The following is a 17,136-nucleotide window of genomic DNA, read 5'->3' as shown; positions in this document are numbered from 1 at the left end:
GTGAAGCACTCCGAGGTGTTTTGATGTGACAAGTGCCGTAAAACTTCCCGAGTTCTTTCTTTCCAGCATTAGCGTTTGTCGAATATCCTTCGGTTTAAGCCTTGAAGGTGGAAGATTTTACGGTGTAGACTGGATTTGTTTTTTAAATAAGACCCTTCCAACATATATACAGTATCTCCATTTTCAATAACCTGTGCAATAGGCGCGAAGCATAAATCAATCCTTATTCCTTCACCACAAGGTCCAGATTAAACACCATTCCATTCCTTCAAAAACCGCTAAATAGTTTCGTGGTAGTGCAAGCACTTTTGAGCCCAGCCACAGAGTCCCCAGCCAAGGAGGACAAAGAGGTTTGTTCAGGTTCGAAATAATGAGGAAAGCAGAATATTCTCGTTCTACTGGAATAAACATCTCCCCAGGGTCCCCTTAATCAACCGTGTGTCGGATTTATTAAGACTTTTTTTTGCGACTGTCGAAACATAATTGCTTCTTTTTGCTTCTCCTTCCGATTCAGAAAATGGCACGACTGAGTTACGTTCCCCCAGTTTTAATCCCCTCCCTATTTATTGACACGCACGCTCCTTGCCCAATTTGAAACGTGGAACAGACAGAAAAAAATATTTTTGAAAATGGTTTCCTATTGCGGGTCCATGTTTTCTCTCTCTCTCTCTGTCTCTCTCCCCAGATGTTTTCCAATATGGCTTCCAGCCGAGTGCCCAAATAAAGGAGGCGATCCTCTTAAAATTGGAGCCAAACCCGTTTAGTAATGAAATCCCAAAGCATTTCTTCACACTGGGATGTGAGAATGTGGAAGGCACGGGAGATAGCTCAGGCAAAATCATTTGGGATGTTTGAAAGGGAGATAGAGGCTTGGGAAGTAAAGGTACAACAACAACAACAACAACATCATTTCATTTGTATAGCACCTTTCACATCGGGAGCATGTCCCAAGGTGCTGAATGGTATGGGGGAAAAAGCAGGGAAATGGAATGAAAATATCTGCCAGTGGTTTACATAAAGTGCCGAAACAGACTCAGTGGGCTGAATGGCCTCCTCCTGTTCCTATGAATATGAGTGGTCAATCATATTTTAGGGGCAAATAATTTGTTCAATGGGGGGAAAGTCAGGTGTAATTTACTCCTAACCCTATACCTGAGTCAATTGGTGTGAACTGGGAACATCCTGGGTTCACATCCGAGTCTGGACTGTGTTAGCTCGTCTGAGCCGTGGGAGCAGTCAAGACTCCAGTTGATTTCAGTTTGCCTTGGTTTGGGAAGGGGAGAAATTCAGCCAGGGGTCAGGCTCCTCGTCGCTATCCAGTGATCTCCTTCCCGCTGGAAACTGTGGGCAACTGACAAGGATCGAAGGTTGCATTGAAACGTTTTCCCCCATTTCGGTACAGCCTCCAGGGAGAGATTGCGCATTCCATTCCAACAATCTATCTATAGAATTTCCATGTGGAGATTGAATGCTTGGAAATCTCAGTTTGGTTTGGAGACTCTTGAGCCCGGTGATGAGTTTTCGCCTGTGTCAGACACTCAGCTGACCTGAAAAAAAGTAGGTAATTAACAAGAACCTTTTGCTTAGTCGGGAGAAACGTATTGCAAAGCGCTTTGAGACGTCCTCCTGCTTTGAAAGGCCATAATATTAAATGTAGGGATTATTATTATCATATCCAGTGCTCGGGAAACAGAACCTGATTGTTTTGATTTAAACCGGCATTAAATTCACACCTCATTCACACCTCATTCCAAGTAATCACGTAAATTCACACTTCATATAGAATCCTTGTTCTACCTTGATCAGAACAAAGTCTATGAGGTGTGAAAGGACTTAATCACTCGTGGCTCAAGGTACAATGAGGCAAGAACTTTAACGGCAATATGATGTGAATTGGAAATTAACTCTTTGAAAAAAAATCGGAATTCAGGAAATCCACAGCTGGTACGATCAGATCCTGAGAGCTGATATTCCACTTAGTCTTAGCCTGCAAGACATCTAAGTACAAAAGGAAGCCATTCGGCCCATGGTAACGGCTCTTTAAAAGAGCTACCCAACCAACCAGTCTTGCCCCATAGCCCTGCAATTTTTCCCGATGCAATTTCCCTTTGGAAGCTACCACCTTAAAATTTCAAAAAGTGCAAAAATTTTAATTTGGGGTTATTTCGGACAATTTCCGGCACAATCGTAAATTGTAACGCAGGATTTGGATGGTCTTGAAGGCTATGACTAGGATGGCATTGATGTCTCAACGGAACTCAAGATGATGCGACGTTAGCGTCACTTTTATGACGTGCAAGAGTGTGAATAGGATCTCGGCCCAACAAGTGTGGAGTTCTTCACATCAAAGCTGCACCTCACAACCTAGGTTGCCACTCCATCGCAATAGTGGGGGAGTGCTGCATTGTCAGAGGTTTCGTTTGAGGAGAGAGTTAACAATCCCACAAATAAAAATGGTTACCCGCTTCATTGCTCTTTGCAAATTGTCTGCCGTGTTTGCTTACGAAACATACAGTCACTACACTTATCTTCTGGGATCTTCTGTATTCCTACTCTCCTGCCTTCCCCGGCACTCTCACTCTCTTCTTTCAAATCCCTTGAATCTCTTCAACTATACCTTTGGTCACCTCCCCCCACTCCCCCATCTCCCTACTGACCCCTGTCTCTTCGAGCTTCGAGCTCTCACTTTGTCTCCCGTAAGCACTTGACTAATGAGATTGTTTCTGCAACGTGAAAAACGCTGTTTAAGTGCAAGTTATGGTTGACCACAATATTGCCTGTGATGCGCTGTGAGAAGTTTCAACACGCTAAAGAGCTGTGAGTCCTTACGGTTTCTCTTTGCACTCACTCCTTCAACGTTCTTGCAAAGTGTTTCTGTAAAAATGTAATATTGTACCACCCAGATGCTTTTACAGTGTGGATCGAGCCACATGTCTGGTTTATGTTGCTGCCTATAAAACAAGCAGAGACAGATTTGTATTTGAAACCTGGAAGTCCCTCCGCCCTTCAAGATCTTTTTTCTGTGATGGTGTTTAGTTTGCTCCTAAGCCCTGTAACACCCATTCCCCGGCGAGAAAGGCAAAGTCACTTCCAACCACACTTCCTGCTTTAATCGGGTTCCTTTGCTAATGGATACACGTTAGACTGTGGAACTCTTGAGTTTGTTTCGGATACTGTTAAGCATGGTAATAGGTTTACGCACGGTGGCGCTTCCTTGGAGCTGAACTGGCTCCGAGACGACATGCTTGGCAACGGAACGTCGGAATCGAGCCAGCCCTCTGTGGCGGTTTCGGTGATCCGGTTCTTTCTCGTCATGGCGGTTTGAGGGCGCATTGCTGTGCGCGAATTGCCTTGCCGCATCAGCCTACAAACACACAGTCACCGCACTTTACAATGAAGCGCTTTAAGACGTTCCAATGACGTAAAGAGGCTTGATATCGAATATGTGATTATCGATGTCTTTTTAGTCACTTATCGGGAGAGACTGCTCAATCAAAATGGTACGTCTCAGCGTTTCTTTTAATACCGTCTTATCATAAATCTGGTAGCAGGTTTTTTATTCATCACTGAGTGCACTACACAACCCTTGATATGTGCTTAGTTCACAACCCGACTACAGTTGTCTCTGGGTAATTGTATAAAAATTGTTCTATTTAATAATAAAGGAAAGCAGTCGGTTGTATGATCCGCAGAGGAGCCATGTTTTCTTTCTGCCAAGGAGACGGACAAAAATACCGAAGATTTATGCTTGTAGAGAGAGGGAATAGGTTAGTGACCCCCACATGGTTGTCTAGGAAGAAGAGGAGACGAGAGGGGAACGGTATGTGGTATGAAGGAAATGTCATTTGGAGATGGAAAAAAAAACAGCCTGAAAAAAGAGCTATTCACAAACGCACATACCAGCTCAACATCTTTTCCTCTATTATTATCAGACAAGACAGACGCAGAGCTTACGAATCCAGACTGTCTGACTGATGGACCCAACCCTTCCCTCTTTGATCTTACAACCCCTGGCCCCCTGCTTGTTCCTCACACCCTCCGACCATCGCTGGTCAAACCCTTACCCACTGAGCCCTGTTCTCTGGAACTCTTCACCCTACTTCTCTCTTCCCCCTGCCTTCCAAACCCTAAAATGGTGAACATTTCAGCTGTACCTTTACCAAAGCCCTCAAACCCTCTCTTCTCCTCCCTTGCTTGGTGCTTCCCGTTCTCATTGAAAAGAGCGCAATGGCCCTTTACAACTCTAAATGTATGTCCTCTTGTCTACTAAATTCACATAGTCTACATTGACACTCCAGTACAACACAGACTCAGTCTACAAAGGCATCTTTAATATGAACACACTACAGTTCCTCCCTACTCCCCATGGCTTGGATGGTAAAGAGCGGATAAGAGTAAAGAGGGGAAAGAAGAGAAATAAAAATGGGGCGAGTGAGTGACCCAAACGCAATTAATTGGAAAAAGTAGCCTACGATCACCGCAGAGTAGTTTTGCAGCGAAATCTGTTTCTCACATTTCATTCTTCCTTTTCTCCGACTGTAAATCTATGCTTTATTGCTTTCATAAAAATATCTGTGACTCAAATGATCTGTGGAATGGTTCTATTGATCCAAATATATGTAACTCTGGGCTAAGCCCGATTGTGCTGAAAGGCACCAATGTTACTGAAGCAATAAGATTCCTGGCATTGCAGAAGCCAAGTTTGCAAATGTCTCTCCCCCTCTCCCCCCGTCCCTCGGGATCACAGTCTATATTTTGATTTTAGCCTATGATCCCGGCTGCTTAAAGCATTTAGGTGTTTCTCCGTGAGACTGAGTCAGTCGTACATCTCTTTAGAAACAGGTGCTGGCCCTCAGATCCTCAGTGACCATCTTTCGCTCCCAAGATTTTCCCACAAAATACAGTTAATTCACTTTATGGTATATTCTATGAAGTGCTTTGAGACATATCAATGGCATAAGGAGTGCCCACGTATATATGTGTGTGTATACAGCCGAATCCTGATCCTGTTTACACAAGGATGCTTTCCAGCAGAGGTTTACTGTGTGGCAATCAGTAGTATGTTAAAGCCCTGGCTAAAATTTTGTCCCATCTCCCTATAGCTCAGTAGTGCTGTCAGCTCGTGCTAGAGAGTGTGTGACAATGTGTGTGAGTGTGTGGGGGTGATGGAGGAGGTGATATCAGAGTGGAACAGGTTGTGTGTGGATGATGGAGGGGCTGGTATGTCCCTGTGTTAAACTGGTGGGAATGTGACCATTCAGCTGCCCAGGTATTTTATAGCCTTGCAAAGAGATGCCTGGAATTCTGGCTGCAGGAAAGTGACTCCCACAAAAGGCTGAGAAGAGGGAAGGGAGCTTCGTGTTTATGCTTTGGATGCTTCAGTTAACAGCTGTGAGCATGAGCAGTGGGTATGGAATGCACAAACTGAAGCGGGTCAGTTCCCTGTCTGACTTGACTTCAGTGTGTCTCATTGGCTCTTCCTGTAAATGCACAGAACACACCAGCTTGAAGCTGAGAGTCTTCACAAATGCCGCTGAACATCTCGCGTGAGCCTCGGTGTCAGCTTCCGCAGGTCCCCGGTACGCTCGCCTCGCAAATCGAGAGGTCCCGGGTTTGATTCCCGGCCTGGCGGGGTGAAAGCTTAGGCAAATTTCCTCACTCCACACGTCTGTGTATACCTAGCAGGAAGTAGGAACCCGGTGGTTAATCGATTGCCAGTGGTAATCCATCTGGAAATGCAAGTTCTTTCTTTCACCTACAAAAGCCTCGAACTTCCAAAACCACGCTCCAATGCGCACACACGAGGGAGAGGGTAATAGGACGGATGGTTGGGGGGGGGGGGGGGCTCGGGTGGTGTATAAACCCTGGCATGGACGAGTTGGGTTGAGTGACCTGTTTCCATGCCGTATCACTCTACTCCTATGACGATCCTGAGAATTGGAATATTTCAAAGACTTCACTCACACAACAATCGCTAACAATTGGTGGACAGATATTTATTAGGTCAAGGTATTAAAGGGATATGGGGCAAGGGCGGATAATTGGACTCGAGGTACACCTCAGCCATGATCCTATAGAATGGCGGAACAGGCTCGAGGGGCTAAATGGCCTGCTCCAGTTTCTATGTTCCTATGTTTCTAACATATTCCCCAGAGAGCTGTGAACTGCACCCTGCAGTTGTCTACGTGGGGAATCCAATCCATAGCCTGGCACTTGCTCAGGACCGAGCCAATGCCTGCCTGCTCCTGGTTGCTGCAGTACCTTCTGGGTAAGGTGATGACATAGCTTCTGAGCCTATATAAACTCTTCCAGCTGAAATTCTGGCTCAGAAACAAAAAAAAAGATATTTATTACTTTCCCTGCGGTCAAAAATGTTTTAGGAAGTTATATAAGTCACCTTCAGAGCCATACCAGCTATGGTGATGTCATCCCAACCCAATGCCCAGACTCTTCTCATTTGGGGTAAGGGTGAAGGAAATGCTTTCACCCCCACCGCACCCGACCCCCTCCTTCCAGGCCAGACGGAAGGAATTAATGTGTCATTTTGCGTTCTGCTGGCTAGTCGCTAGCTAATCGGTGCTTGGGGACGTCTGAGAGTTTAGGCTCCACTCCTGCAGTGCCTAAGAAGAACAGCTTCCAAATATGTATAGAAAACCCATTGTTGAGCTTTAACTATACAAGTCTAACCATTCCCTGGGTAAGATCGTAACAGCAGCTCGCAGTTACACAGCAAATCCTGTGGAGTGGAGTCCTGTAGCTCAGTGATTAGAGCACTCGCCTCGCAAGTGAGAGACTTGGGTTCGATTCCCGGCAGCGTGAAAGGTTGGCCAAGTTTCCTTACTCCACACGCCTCTGTTTACCTAGCAGTAAGTAGGAACCCGGTTGTTAGTCGATTGGCGGATCGTTTTTGCGGGGATAATAACTCCTTCAATACAAAATAATAATTAAATTGGTCATTTCAATCCACGACTGTCTGTGGGACACTACTGTGCACAATTGGCTGCCGCTTTTCGCCCACAAAATATACTGTATGTTCTGTGAAGCGCTTTGAGACAGCTCAAAGACGTGATAAGGCGCTATATCAAAAGCAAAGATTATTGGTATTATTATAAATGTTTCATGTAGGGTGACCTGCCTCAAAGCTCTTTGCAGAGAATAAATAGAGGTGGTGAGGAGAGGAAAAGCCATTAGAAACTGTTGGTCAAAGACATGTTCAAAGAGATAGGCTTATAGAAGGGTTTCTTGAGAACAAACTCCCTTGTCTGTCTCCCCCTCTCATGTCCCCCAGCTACTCCTTCGCTGCTCCCTTCCAGTTTGGATCCCAATCCTTCTGGGACCAACAACTTATGATGTTGCGACTATCCCGCAATCAGGTGGCGCTGTGCTAAATGAACAAATGCAATATCTCCCCCTCCTCCCACCCTTACATCTCAGCTCTGTTCTAAGGGAAAGCTTTACATGATCTCATCTGTGTTTCTCACGGACGTGGAAGTGATAGGTTCGATTGGGAATCTGCTTTGATCTTTTCCCTTGAGTTTCAATGTTCTTTCGAAATCTCTCATTCTCCTCCCTTCTCTCCCAAAGTTACTGAGTCCCGTGGAGCCGGGCTTCCACAGACACTGGCTGCCCTCTGGTACATTGCCCAGTTAGGCCATTATTCCAGTGCCAGCCTAGACAGTGAGTGTTGCCAATATATGAGACTTTTTTTTGGGGGGGGGGGGGGGGCGGAGGGGAAGGGAGGGTGGGAGCTGTTGGAAGGGAGGTGATTGAGGTTGGAAGAAATCACAGCTAAGATTTTTTGCGGTCTCTAATAATAGCAAGCCTTTGCACTTGACGTAGGGCCGATCATGTCAAAAAGCACTTCGCGAGTAATTGCAATGAGTTTTGTTTTTTGGAGTCAAGCACAGCAGCCAACTTGCAAGCAGCAAGTCCCACATCAGTGAACGACCAATTTATGTGGAGGATTGTTGGCCAGGACAGCGGGAGAAACTCCCTTTGCTTCTTTTTTTTTTCGAATAGGGACACAGGAGCTGTAACGTCCGCCTGAACGGGCTGACTCGACGCCGCGCTTCTTAACGTCTCGGCCAAAGGATGGCACCTCCAACAAACACCCCCCCTCCCCAAACATCCCCCACCAACCCCCCCACACACACGCGTCAGCCTCCCTCCCCCGCCCCCACCACACGCCCCCAGCACTGCTCTAAAATATCGGACAAAGCTTTTTTTGGGGGGTGTCAGCTGGGTGTCCCGACAAACGCGGAAACCCATCACCGCGCTTAAAGAGCATCCCAACCAAGCCGTGAGCTCCGTGCATCCCCGCCCGAGACGTGGAAATCCCCCGCCCCACCCACCCACCCACCCACCCCCATCCTGCTCATCTAGTTCGGGGAGGGAAAATTCTCGGGCGAGACCGTGAGCACAAAGTTCAGACGCGTGGCTTGAGCCAGAGGCGAACGCGCTGCCAGCTGACCACCCCAACCCCGGCCCCAACTACACGTATGATGGAGGGGAAGGAGGGAGGGAATGGAAACGTAAAGCCAAGATGACGTGGATGAGCCTTATCTCAAAGAAGGGGCGTACGACGAAAGGAACTTGCAATGAGACTGCTGGGGCCAGTAGATGGTGCCTGCTTCCTGCTGCAGCAGGAATTTTCTTTCTTTACGCTCAGAGAGGTTCGGCTTTGGCTCCATCGCACCCTTGTTGTGTGGTCGTGTTCCACAGCATAGACAACGCTGTGTGTGTGTGTGTGCGTGTTTGTGCGTCTGGTCTGTCCTGTCCTGTCCTGTCCGCCCGCCCGCCCGCCCGCCCTGGACTGTGACGCTGACCCGACGATGGGGCGTTAGCTGAGAGGCGCAAGTTGAGAAGCGCAACCGTGCCCGAACTTTGCCCCCGGCGTTAAATGGTGAGTAGAAGGCTGGCGGCTGGGTGCGTAGGGACACGTTGGGGGAGCCTGCGGACTGATCGTAAACTCCTTTCAGCCTGTAAGGTCTCCCGTCGGGGCACCGGAGCAGACTGCACTTCGGGTTAAAGCCTTTCCCTGGATTTCTTTGTGTGTGTGTGTGTGTGTGTGCGTGTGTGTGTGAGTGTTGGACGAGGGGAAACAGCTGCGAAACAAGTAACTGGAGCTTATGATCCGTTCTCTCCCCACCCACCCATGTCCACCCTCTCCTCGCTCGGTGGCCAGGGCCCGGGCCTGATGGTGCAAAGGAGCCTCATTGACGGTTACATTTTCAGAGCCTTCTTCTTCTTCTTATTATTATTATTATTATTATTATAAAAATCGTTTCTCCCATAAAGTTACACAGTCCATTCACTTTGCGGTGTAGGCTGCGAAGCGCTTTGAGACAGACGTCTCAACGGTGTGATGCGGCGCCGGATCAAATGCAAGGGTAATAATAATTATGATAATTATAATAATAACAAGTTATTATTGTTATTGTATCCGATTCCCTTCTGAAAGCCACCATCGAATCTGCTCTCACCACCCGTTCAGCTCTGTACTGCTTATTAATAATCAATAATAATAATTAATAATCATATTATTATTATTAATAATTATTATTATTATTAATAATAATATTAATAATGATCCTTGCATTTGATCTGGGGTTTCATCGTGCCTTCGAGATGCCTCCGGGCGCTCGGCATTTGGTTTTGCCAAAGTTTTTGAGCCGGAGCTCGGCATTTGGTTTTGCCGCAGGTCCTGTGCAGATGACGGCGGTTGCCTTGAGCGGGACGAGGGAGTGAGCGGGCGGAGCGAGCCATGGTGACGCGGTGCCGGTGGGCCCTTGCTCTGGTGCTGACCGCCTCCGCCCTGAGCCTGGCGAGCGGCCTGTCGTTGGCGGAGGAGGAGGCGGAGGTCTTGCCGGCAGAGTGGGCACTGCTTCACGTGGTACAGGGCCAGATTGGCGCCGGCAACTACAGCTACCTGCGGCTCAGCCACGACGGCAAGATCGTGCTGCGGGTGAGGAGCTTGAGGGGCGACGTTGACCTGTACGTCTCCGACAGCAACCTTCACCCCAGCTTCGACGAGTATGATCTTCAGTCGTCCACCTGCGGCCAGGACATGGTGGCCATCCCCCCTACCTTCCAGCGGCCGGTGGGCATCGCCATTTACGGCCACCCCTCCTACATGGAGAGCGAGTTCGAAATGAGGGTCTATTTGGACCGGACAGAGCGGCTGGACCACTTCGCCGAGACCAACGCTTACTCCTACTCCGAGGCCTCGGCCGGCAGGAAGCAGACCACCGGGAAGGAGGAGGAGGAAGATGAACGGGAGGAGTCGGTGCTGTGGACGGTGCTGATCGGAGTCTTGAAGCTGCTCCTGGAGATCCTCTTCTGAGGGGTGAGGGGTGGGTGGGGGGGGAGGAGGAATGGTGGGTGGAGGAAGGGGAAACGGGGCATGTTTAGACATCGCTTCAGTCGTTAATGGACAGAAAGACTGGGATCAATGGACTTAATGCCAGTCACTCAATGGAAAGGGTTCACCCACCTGATGTTCCCACACGTGTACCACTTGCCCTGAAAATGTTGGTGGTGAGGTCGGGTGGGGGGTGCTTTTTTCCACCCTTGCCTCAATTCTAACCGTTTTGTGGCCTGATTTTTTTGTTCTTGTTGTTTTGATGGGGTGGTGGGTGGGGCGGGAGGGGACAGATGTTGGGAGTGGGGGGTTACTGTGCGTCACGGGAGAGGAGGAGAGTGGGAAGGGACACAGCTGACTCGCTTGCTCTTTACTTAGCAGTAAGTAGGAACATGGTTCTTAATCGATCGGTGGATTGGTGGATCGCATCGCTTTCCGGGGGTAATAATCCCTCCAAAGCGAAAAAAAGCTAATCCACATCATTGGTCACTTAATCCACGACTGCCTGTGGGGACGCTGCTGTGCCCAATTGGCTGCCGCGTTTCGCCCACAAAATACACAGTCGATCCACTTTACAATATATTCTGTGAAGCGCTTTGAGAAGTCTCAACGACACGATCAGTCGCTGGGTCAAATGCAAGGATTACTATTATTATTAATCTTTTCGCCATAACTGGAGGGTGTCTCGCGACATGTTCGAGTGAACTCAATAAACAGAACTATTTGACGGAGTTATTGCCAGTGCCATATCCACTCACATCTCTTCCCCCCTCACCACCCCTATTCCCCCAGGCACATTTAGAATTATTCTCCCCCTCCCCGCTCCACACCATCAGATATTTCAGGTATTTTGATATTAAAACAAAACAGCACAGGTGTTCTGAATGGACTGAATGGATATCAACCCTGTGAAGTAATGCAGAGGGTACAGTTTTATACAGTAGCGCCTTATCACAGCAAAATGCTTTGACTAACTTGACGGGGGGGTCGCTTTTGAGCGGGAGGGGCAGTAACTTGGGTAAACATGTTGTGTTAGAGCCCACCCCACCACCCTCCCGGTCTCACAATTACTATAAAATACACAGTACCTATACTTTACAGTAAATCCAGTGAAGCGCTTTGAGATTCCCTCCCAGTATGAAAGGTGCTTTATCAGACGTAAGGATTTATTTTCGCTGCTCACAAATATTAAACCCAACACCTGTCCTTCCAAAATCCTTTAATTATACACCCTTCACCTCTCCCTCTTGCTTTCAGACACAACCCGTTTCTTTTGCCGAATCAGAGAATAGAATATTTTTGTGATAAAGCGCTGAAATCTCTTCGAATAAAAACCAAGGAATGAACAATTTTTTTTTTCCTCTCTCGGAGTCGAAAATCGAATAAATGGGATTGTATCGATTCCCAAGCAGTGAGTCTCGTTCTTTGTGCTCTCACGTTAAGGGTTCAATTCAGTGAGATCTCCAGGCCTGTGCCCCACAAAGCTTCAAACAGTACTCGTCAATATAATTGACGGATAAGGCGGCCCATTCCAGCTCAGGTAATAGTCTTGGGGCCCTGTAGCGCTTTGTTTAGAGCACTCGTCTTGCAAGCGAGAGGACCCAGGTTCGATTACCCGGCAGGGCGAAACCTCAGGCAAATTTCTTTACTCCACGCTCCTCTGTTTGCCTCGTAGTAAGTAGGATCCCGGTTGTTAGTCGATTGGCAGATCGATTGGCAGATTGGTACCTCAAAATAAATAAATAAGTAAATAATAATTTGGTCACTCAATCCACAACTGTTTGTGGGAGACTGCTGTGAGCAATTTTGGCCACAAAATATACAGTCAATCCACTTTATAATATAATCTGTGATAAGACGCTTTCTCAAATGCAAGGATTATAATTATTATTATTATTATTATAATAATCCGTGTTGCAGCGTGCTGTGTTTTAACGCAGGTTTGCTTATAATTTAATGCTCCTGAAATTGTTTTGAGATAATTTGATGTTTCGAAGGGATTCAGATGAAATGAAGAGCCAAAAAGCACCCATCGGAGAAGCTAGACTGAAATCCGCTCTCTGTACAGACAGTCTTACATTACCCAAACTGTCCTGACAATTGCAGGTGATGTTAGATCCTGGAAAAGTCTCAGCCAAAATTCTTTGGAGGGAAATGGTTTAAACTTCTAATATCTTTTGGGGGTGGAATTTCACTGCATTGTGTTAAAAGTTGTGGCATGTGAGACAAGCCGATAGCTTTAGCAGCGAGGCATCTTAACATGAATGAGCATCAGTGTTCTCTGGCACTGAGGTGTGTGCTTTGACTGGGGGATAGTGGGTGGGTGGGGGTGGTGGGGGGGAATGTATGGTGGGAGAGGAAGGGAACTGTGCTTTACATTAAATCTCAAACGTCAAGAACAAAACATCTGTGAAGTCAGATGTCACTGACCTCTCTTTCCACTCGTCTCGTCAACGTCCTCTGTTCTGAAGACCAAACTCCTTATTTTCTTTGTGAAAAACAATCTCTCTCGGCGAGGCAGGAAATACCAATTTTAGGCAGGAATACCTTAAAAAAAACATGGATCAGCGTGTTTCTCCGTGGCGGATGGAAGAGAGAAACGTGGCCGTCTCGATTTCCGAGATACACGCAGAAATATATCTTTGTTACCAAGTCAACAGCTGTGGGATAAAGTTGTTAAAGCAAAAATGTTTTTAAAGAGAATTAGTTTTGCCTTAACGTGCGATTGCTTTTTCCCTCCACCTTTCCCACTCCTTCCCCATCTTCAGGTTGAGCCCAAAGACCTTCTTCTTCGATCATTTTCCCCCTAAACTCTCCCCGGCTCAGCGTTCTGTCAATCGTTCTGGGACGCTATTCTGCGTGACGGGGCACAAGTTTTCGCTGTGATTGCTTTCCCAAACGTTGAACTTGGATGGAAGAAACCTTAAAGTTACAACGAAACCGCAATGCCAACACACACACAATGCTGGAACTATTTAAGTTTTGAGGATACCTTTTCCATCTGTTCCTGAGGTCTTGGAATGCAAAGTCGGGAATGTTTTGACACGTCTAAGTTTCCCCGACTTTCAAACCCTGATTGCAGGGGCACTGTTTAAACCTGGTAGAACTATACTTATGTGGTGCACGTGTTTCGCCCACAAAGTACACACTCAACTCACTTTACAGGATATTCTGTGAAGCGCTTTGAGATGTCTCAACGACGTGATAATGCAAGGATTATTATTATTATTATTGTATTTCCCACAGCCTGAATCAGAGAATAAATGCTATACTTATGGCCCGAGGGCAGCAAGTAATAATAATAATAATAATAATAATCCTTGCGTCTATAACATTAAAAGAGCTTCACAGGTTATTGCTGGGACTGTGCAGGGACTGTGAATTTGTAGGCAAATGCAGACATTACATGGTAGTGTCTTTCATTAAAGAATAAAATCCGGGTTCATTGCTCAATTACCAGAATGCAGCATATTCCAGGTGATAACTTCTCTCTACCCAATATCAGGGTGATAACTGCACTCCTGTGCGCATACCCACATTAACATTTGTTTATCCCCCAAAAAACATATCGACAACGTTTTAATGGTTAAGTGCAAGACTGAGCCACACAGACTTGGGACATTTTAGTACCACAATTCTCATGGCCTTCACTATGTCAGTTGATTACACCCGTGCGGCTGGGAAGATGCTATTGCTGAGCGCTATCAAGTGACACCTTGATCTGCCTCTGTCGTTACCCTCCCCACCTTGGAATAGCGCGTCAGGGTTCTATGTTTGGACTCGTGCGTGAAGGACAGCCACTTGAGCAAAGTACCAAACCTTGTGAATTATTTCCCCGTCATAAGTCAGTGGCCTTGGGAGAGAGGCGATCAGCTTCAGCTCCCACTACTTAATGAGTAAAGCTAATCTGTGCAGTAACACTGGCATCCTGTAACTTTTAAGACCTCCGTTTGCCAGTAAAACTCCATCAAGTCTCCTGATGTTCCCTTGACTTCAGCAACTTTAGAACTTTAGAACGATCTAAAGTGTGATTTATTAAAGACTCTTATTTCTTCCATTCCTCTCCGAGACCCCCAAGCACTGAAATAAAGGTTCTATTCTGTGTGGTTCCATGTCCTCAGGGGAAAGGAACACAGTAGTGCTTCTGTCTTCTTTGACCAGCCTGTTTTAACTACGTTGATGGAAAGGGGAAAAAAATCTAGGTGAATAGCTAAGCAGAGCATATTTAATTCTACAAGCAGCTTCTCAGAGGCCAACTCCTTTCCTGTTAGAACTCGGTGAAAATGTTCCCAATCTGACCTGTTGTTTCCTTAAAGGTGCAAAATTAAATTTTATTACAGTAATAAACTTTTAATTTGGTACAGAGCTTTATCACGTCTTTGAGGTGTCTCAAAACGCTTCACAGAATATACTGTCAAGCGAATTAACTGAATTTTGTGGGTGAAACCCGGCAGCCAATTGTGCACAGCAGCGTCCCACAAACAGTCGTGACCAAATTAATTTAATCAATTTGTTTTTGAAGGATTATTAGCCCCAGGAAGGCTATTCTCCAAACGACTAACAACTGGGTTCCCACTTACTTCTTGGTAAACAGTGGCGTGTGGAGTAAGGAAACTTGCCTGAGGTTTCACCCTGCCCAGGAATCAAACCCAGGACCTCTTCCTTGCGAGGCGAATGCTCTAACCGCTAAACTACAGGACTCTGAAGTCTTACTTCACGAGTAACTGGTAAAAGGGGAGCGGAGGACATGACGATTTGATGGGTGTCAGTGAAAGACCTGCACACCTTCAGATGTGTGCATACCTTTCAGCCCAGGTTTGTGGAAAGCGGTTAGGAGATCAAATCCTGAATATTTTCCCCCCTCCCACGCCTCGCCCCTTACCAAGTCCAGGAGAAATTCAGGCCAATTGTATTGCCAGCTCGCCCCCTTCATTGTCGGTTAGACATTTTCCATTTCCCTGCACCAGCTATCCCGTGGCTTCTCCGAATGCGATTGCCATTAAAGTGCTGGATTCAGGGCAGATTTATGCTGTTAGTCCCACTCGGAACTGGCTCCAGACCAGTGTTTCATTGTGTTGTGCCTGGCCTTGTCTTCGAGAGTGGGCGGGCGGAGGTGGTGGATGGAACAGTGTTCTGTTCCACTCAGTGTGCAACCATGGAGCAGGCAGTGGACGTTATATGGGACAGTAAGGTAAAAAAGGAAAGGTTCCATATGTTGAAATGGGGAGAGGGCTTATAACAGACTGGGCTACAAAGCATATATTTCACTGGCATGTTTCCTTATTGGAGTCTGAATCAATTTTAGATTACTGCAAGTTCTTTTTCTGTGCACGGTCAAAGAACGGAGGTTTGGCATTAGACTGACTGGTGGTTTGCCTTGCACATGTGTTTGATCTAATTCGTTCCATTAACAAGGACTGCTTGCCATCAGTTCGCCCACAAAATATACAGTCAATCCACTTTACCGTATATTCTATGAAGTGCTTTGAGATGTCTCAACGTCTTGATAAGGTACTATATTAAATGCTATATTTATTATTATTATTATTATTTGAGCAGGTACGAGTTTGAGTGCGCACACATATGTTTAAGTGTGCGGACACAGGCGGGTGGGTGTGGGCACGAGTTTGGGTGTAACAACAGGCATTTAAGCATTTACATCTGGGTCAGTGACTTAAAAATGTAATTTATTTTGTAGTCAGTTGTGATTGTTACTATTTCTTACTGCAAGAACGACAGACAATACTATTCATAACACGGCAACACTTTATAGTAAACTTGTTTTCTCCTCTAACATTACAGAATTGTGAACTAAAGATAAAGCATAAACATGCAGTAAATAAATTATACAATAATTTAATTTAACAGGATAAGGAAGCGCTGATTTAAATTGCAATTTGATTTTGTTTTGCTTTAAACCCAGCTGGCTATCGGGACAGCTTGTCTTGCCGGTCTGTAAAAGGAATATCTCTCGGATTCTCCTGGTCTTCCTGTTGGGTGTCTTTGCTCCGGTTTCGGCTGTGAGTTGTGGAGTTTTATGCGTTCGAACACGTCATTGTCTGGTTGCAATGTAATCTGCTTTTCCCTGTGGTGGTAAGTGTTGAGTATTCGAATTGGGTCGTTTCACGGCAAGGATCTAATTGACCCTGACACAGAGACTCAATCTCGTTTCCTGCTGAGGGAATTGATTACACAATGCTGCCCCCCCCCTCCGTCATCTCTGAGACATTCGTTCAAATCCATTACAGAAAAGGAGGTCTATTGCTGGATGGCACTGGATGTCAGGAGTAGAAATGCGCTTTCATTCTGACCGCTAATACTCTCTCAAATGAATGCATTTACACTCCGTCCCAATCCAAGTTCCCAGTGAACACAGGTCAATACTTGCACAGCTCATTGAAATCAAAACCAATTGTAAAACTTCCAGTTAACCAGGAGTGGTACATATACTAACAGCTGTAATACCCATTAGTAATAATATACATAGACCAAGCGTACAGTCCCTAAAGCAGCTTGTTAATAGTACAGTACATCACTTCGGTGCCAAACCAACTTAATTTTCATTTGTACATTATTTTCTGATATTCAACACAGTTAATGGTAAAGGTTAACATAAGATCAAATAGACCCTCTGATGTGGATAAATGAATCGCTTGAGACCACTCTCTCTCTCCCTCAAAAGGCTGTGGATGTTGGATCCATTTAATTTTTCAAGACTGAGCCGCATAGATATTTGTTAGGTCAGGGTATCAAGCGATAAGGGGCAAAGGCACGTG

The 17,136-nt window shown here is 46.2% G+C and overlaps 1 protein-coding gene across 5 annotated transcripts; it reads left to right on the top strand.

Annotated features, from left to right (window-relative positions):
• The first annotated feature begins 8,808 nt into the window (after positions 1–8,808).
• Positions 8,809–16,313, top strand: cunh6orf120 (chromosome unknown C6orf120 homolog). 5 transcript variants are annotated; one of them, XM_007898828.2, is made up of 3 exons: positions 8,809–8,902; positions 9,701–10,345; positions 16,284–16,313. In XM_007898828.2, exon 2 carries the CDS (start codon positions 9,764–9,766, stop codon positions 10,340–10,342), a length of 579 nt encoding a protein of 192 aa, XP_007897019.1. In that variant the 5' UTR covers positions 8,809–8,902; positions 9,701–9,763; the 3' UTR covers positions 10,343–10,345; positions 16,284–16,313. The 5 variants fall into 5 exon arrangements, with proteins under 5 accessions (XP_007897019.1, XP_007897020.1, XP_007897018.1 ...); XM_007898829.2 differs by lacking the exon at positions 16,284–16,313 and adding an exon at positions 13,129–13,157; XM_007898827.2 differs by lacking the exon at positions 16,284–16,313 and having other exon boundaries at positions 9,701–10,625.
• Positions 16,314–17,136: the final 823 nt, after the last annotated feature.

Source organism: Callorhinchus milii, unplaced genomic scaffold, assembly GCF_018977255.1.
Source record: "Callorhinchus milii isolate IMCB2004 unplaced genomic scaffold, IMCB_Cmil_1.0 Scaffold21, whole genome shotgun sequence".
Taxonomy (NCBI): Eukaryota; Metazoa; Chordata; class Chondrichthyes; order Chimaeriformes; family Callorhinchidae; genus Callorhinchus; species Callorhinchus milii.
Note: the sequence above shows the minus strand (reverse complement) of the source record. Positions and strands in the feature narration are given on the sequence as shown.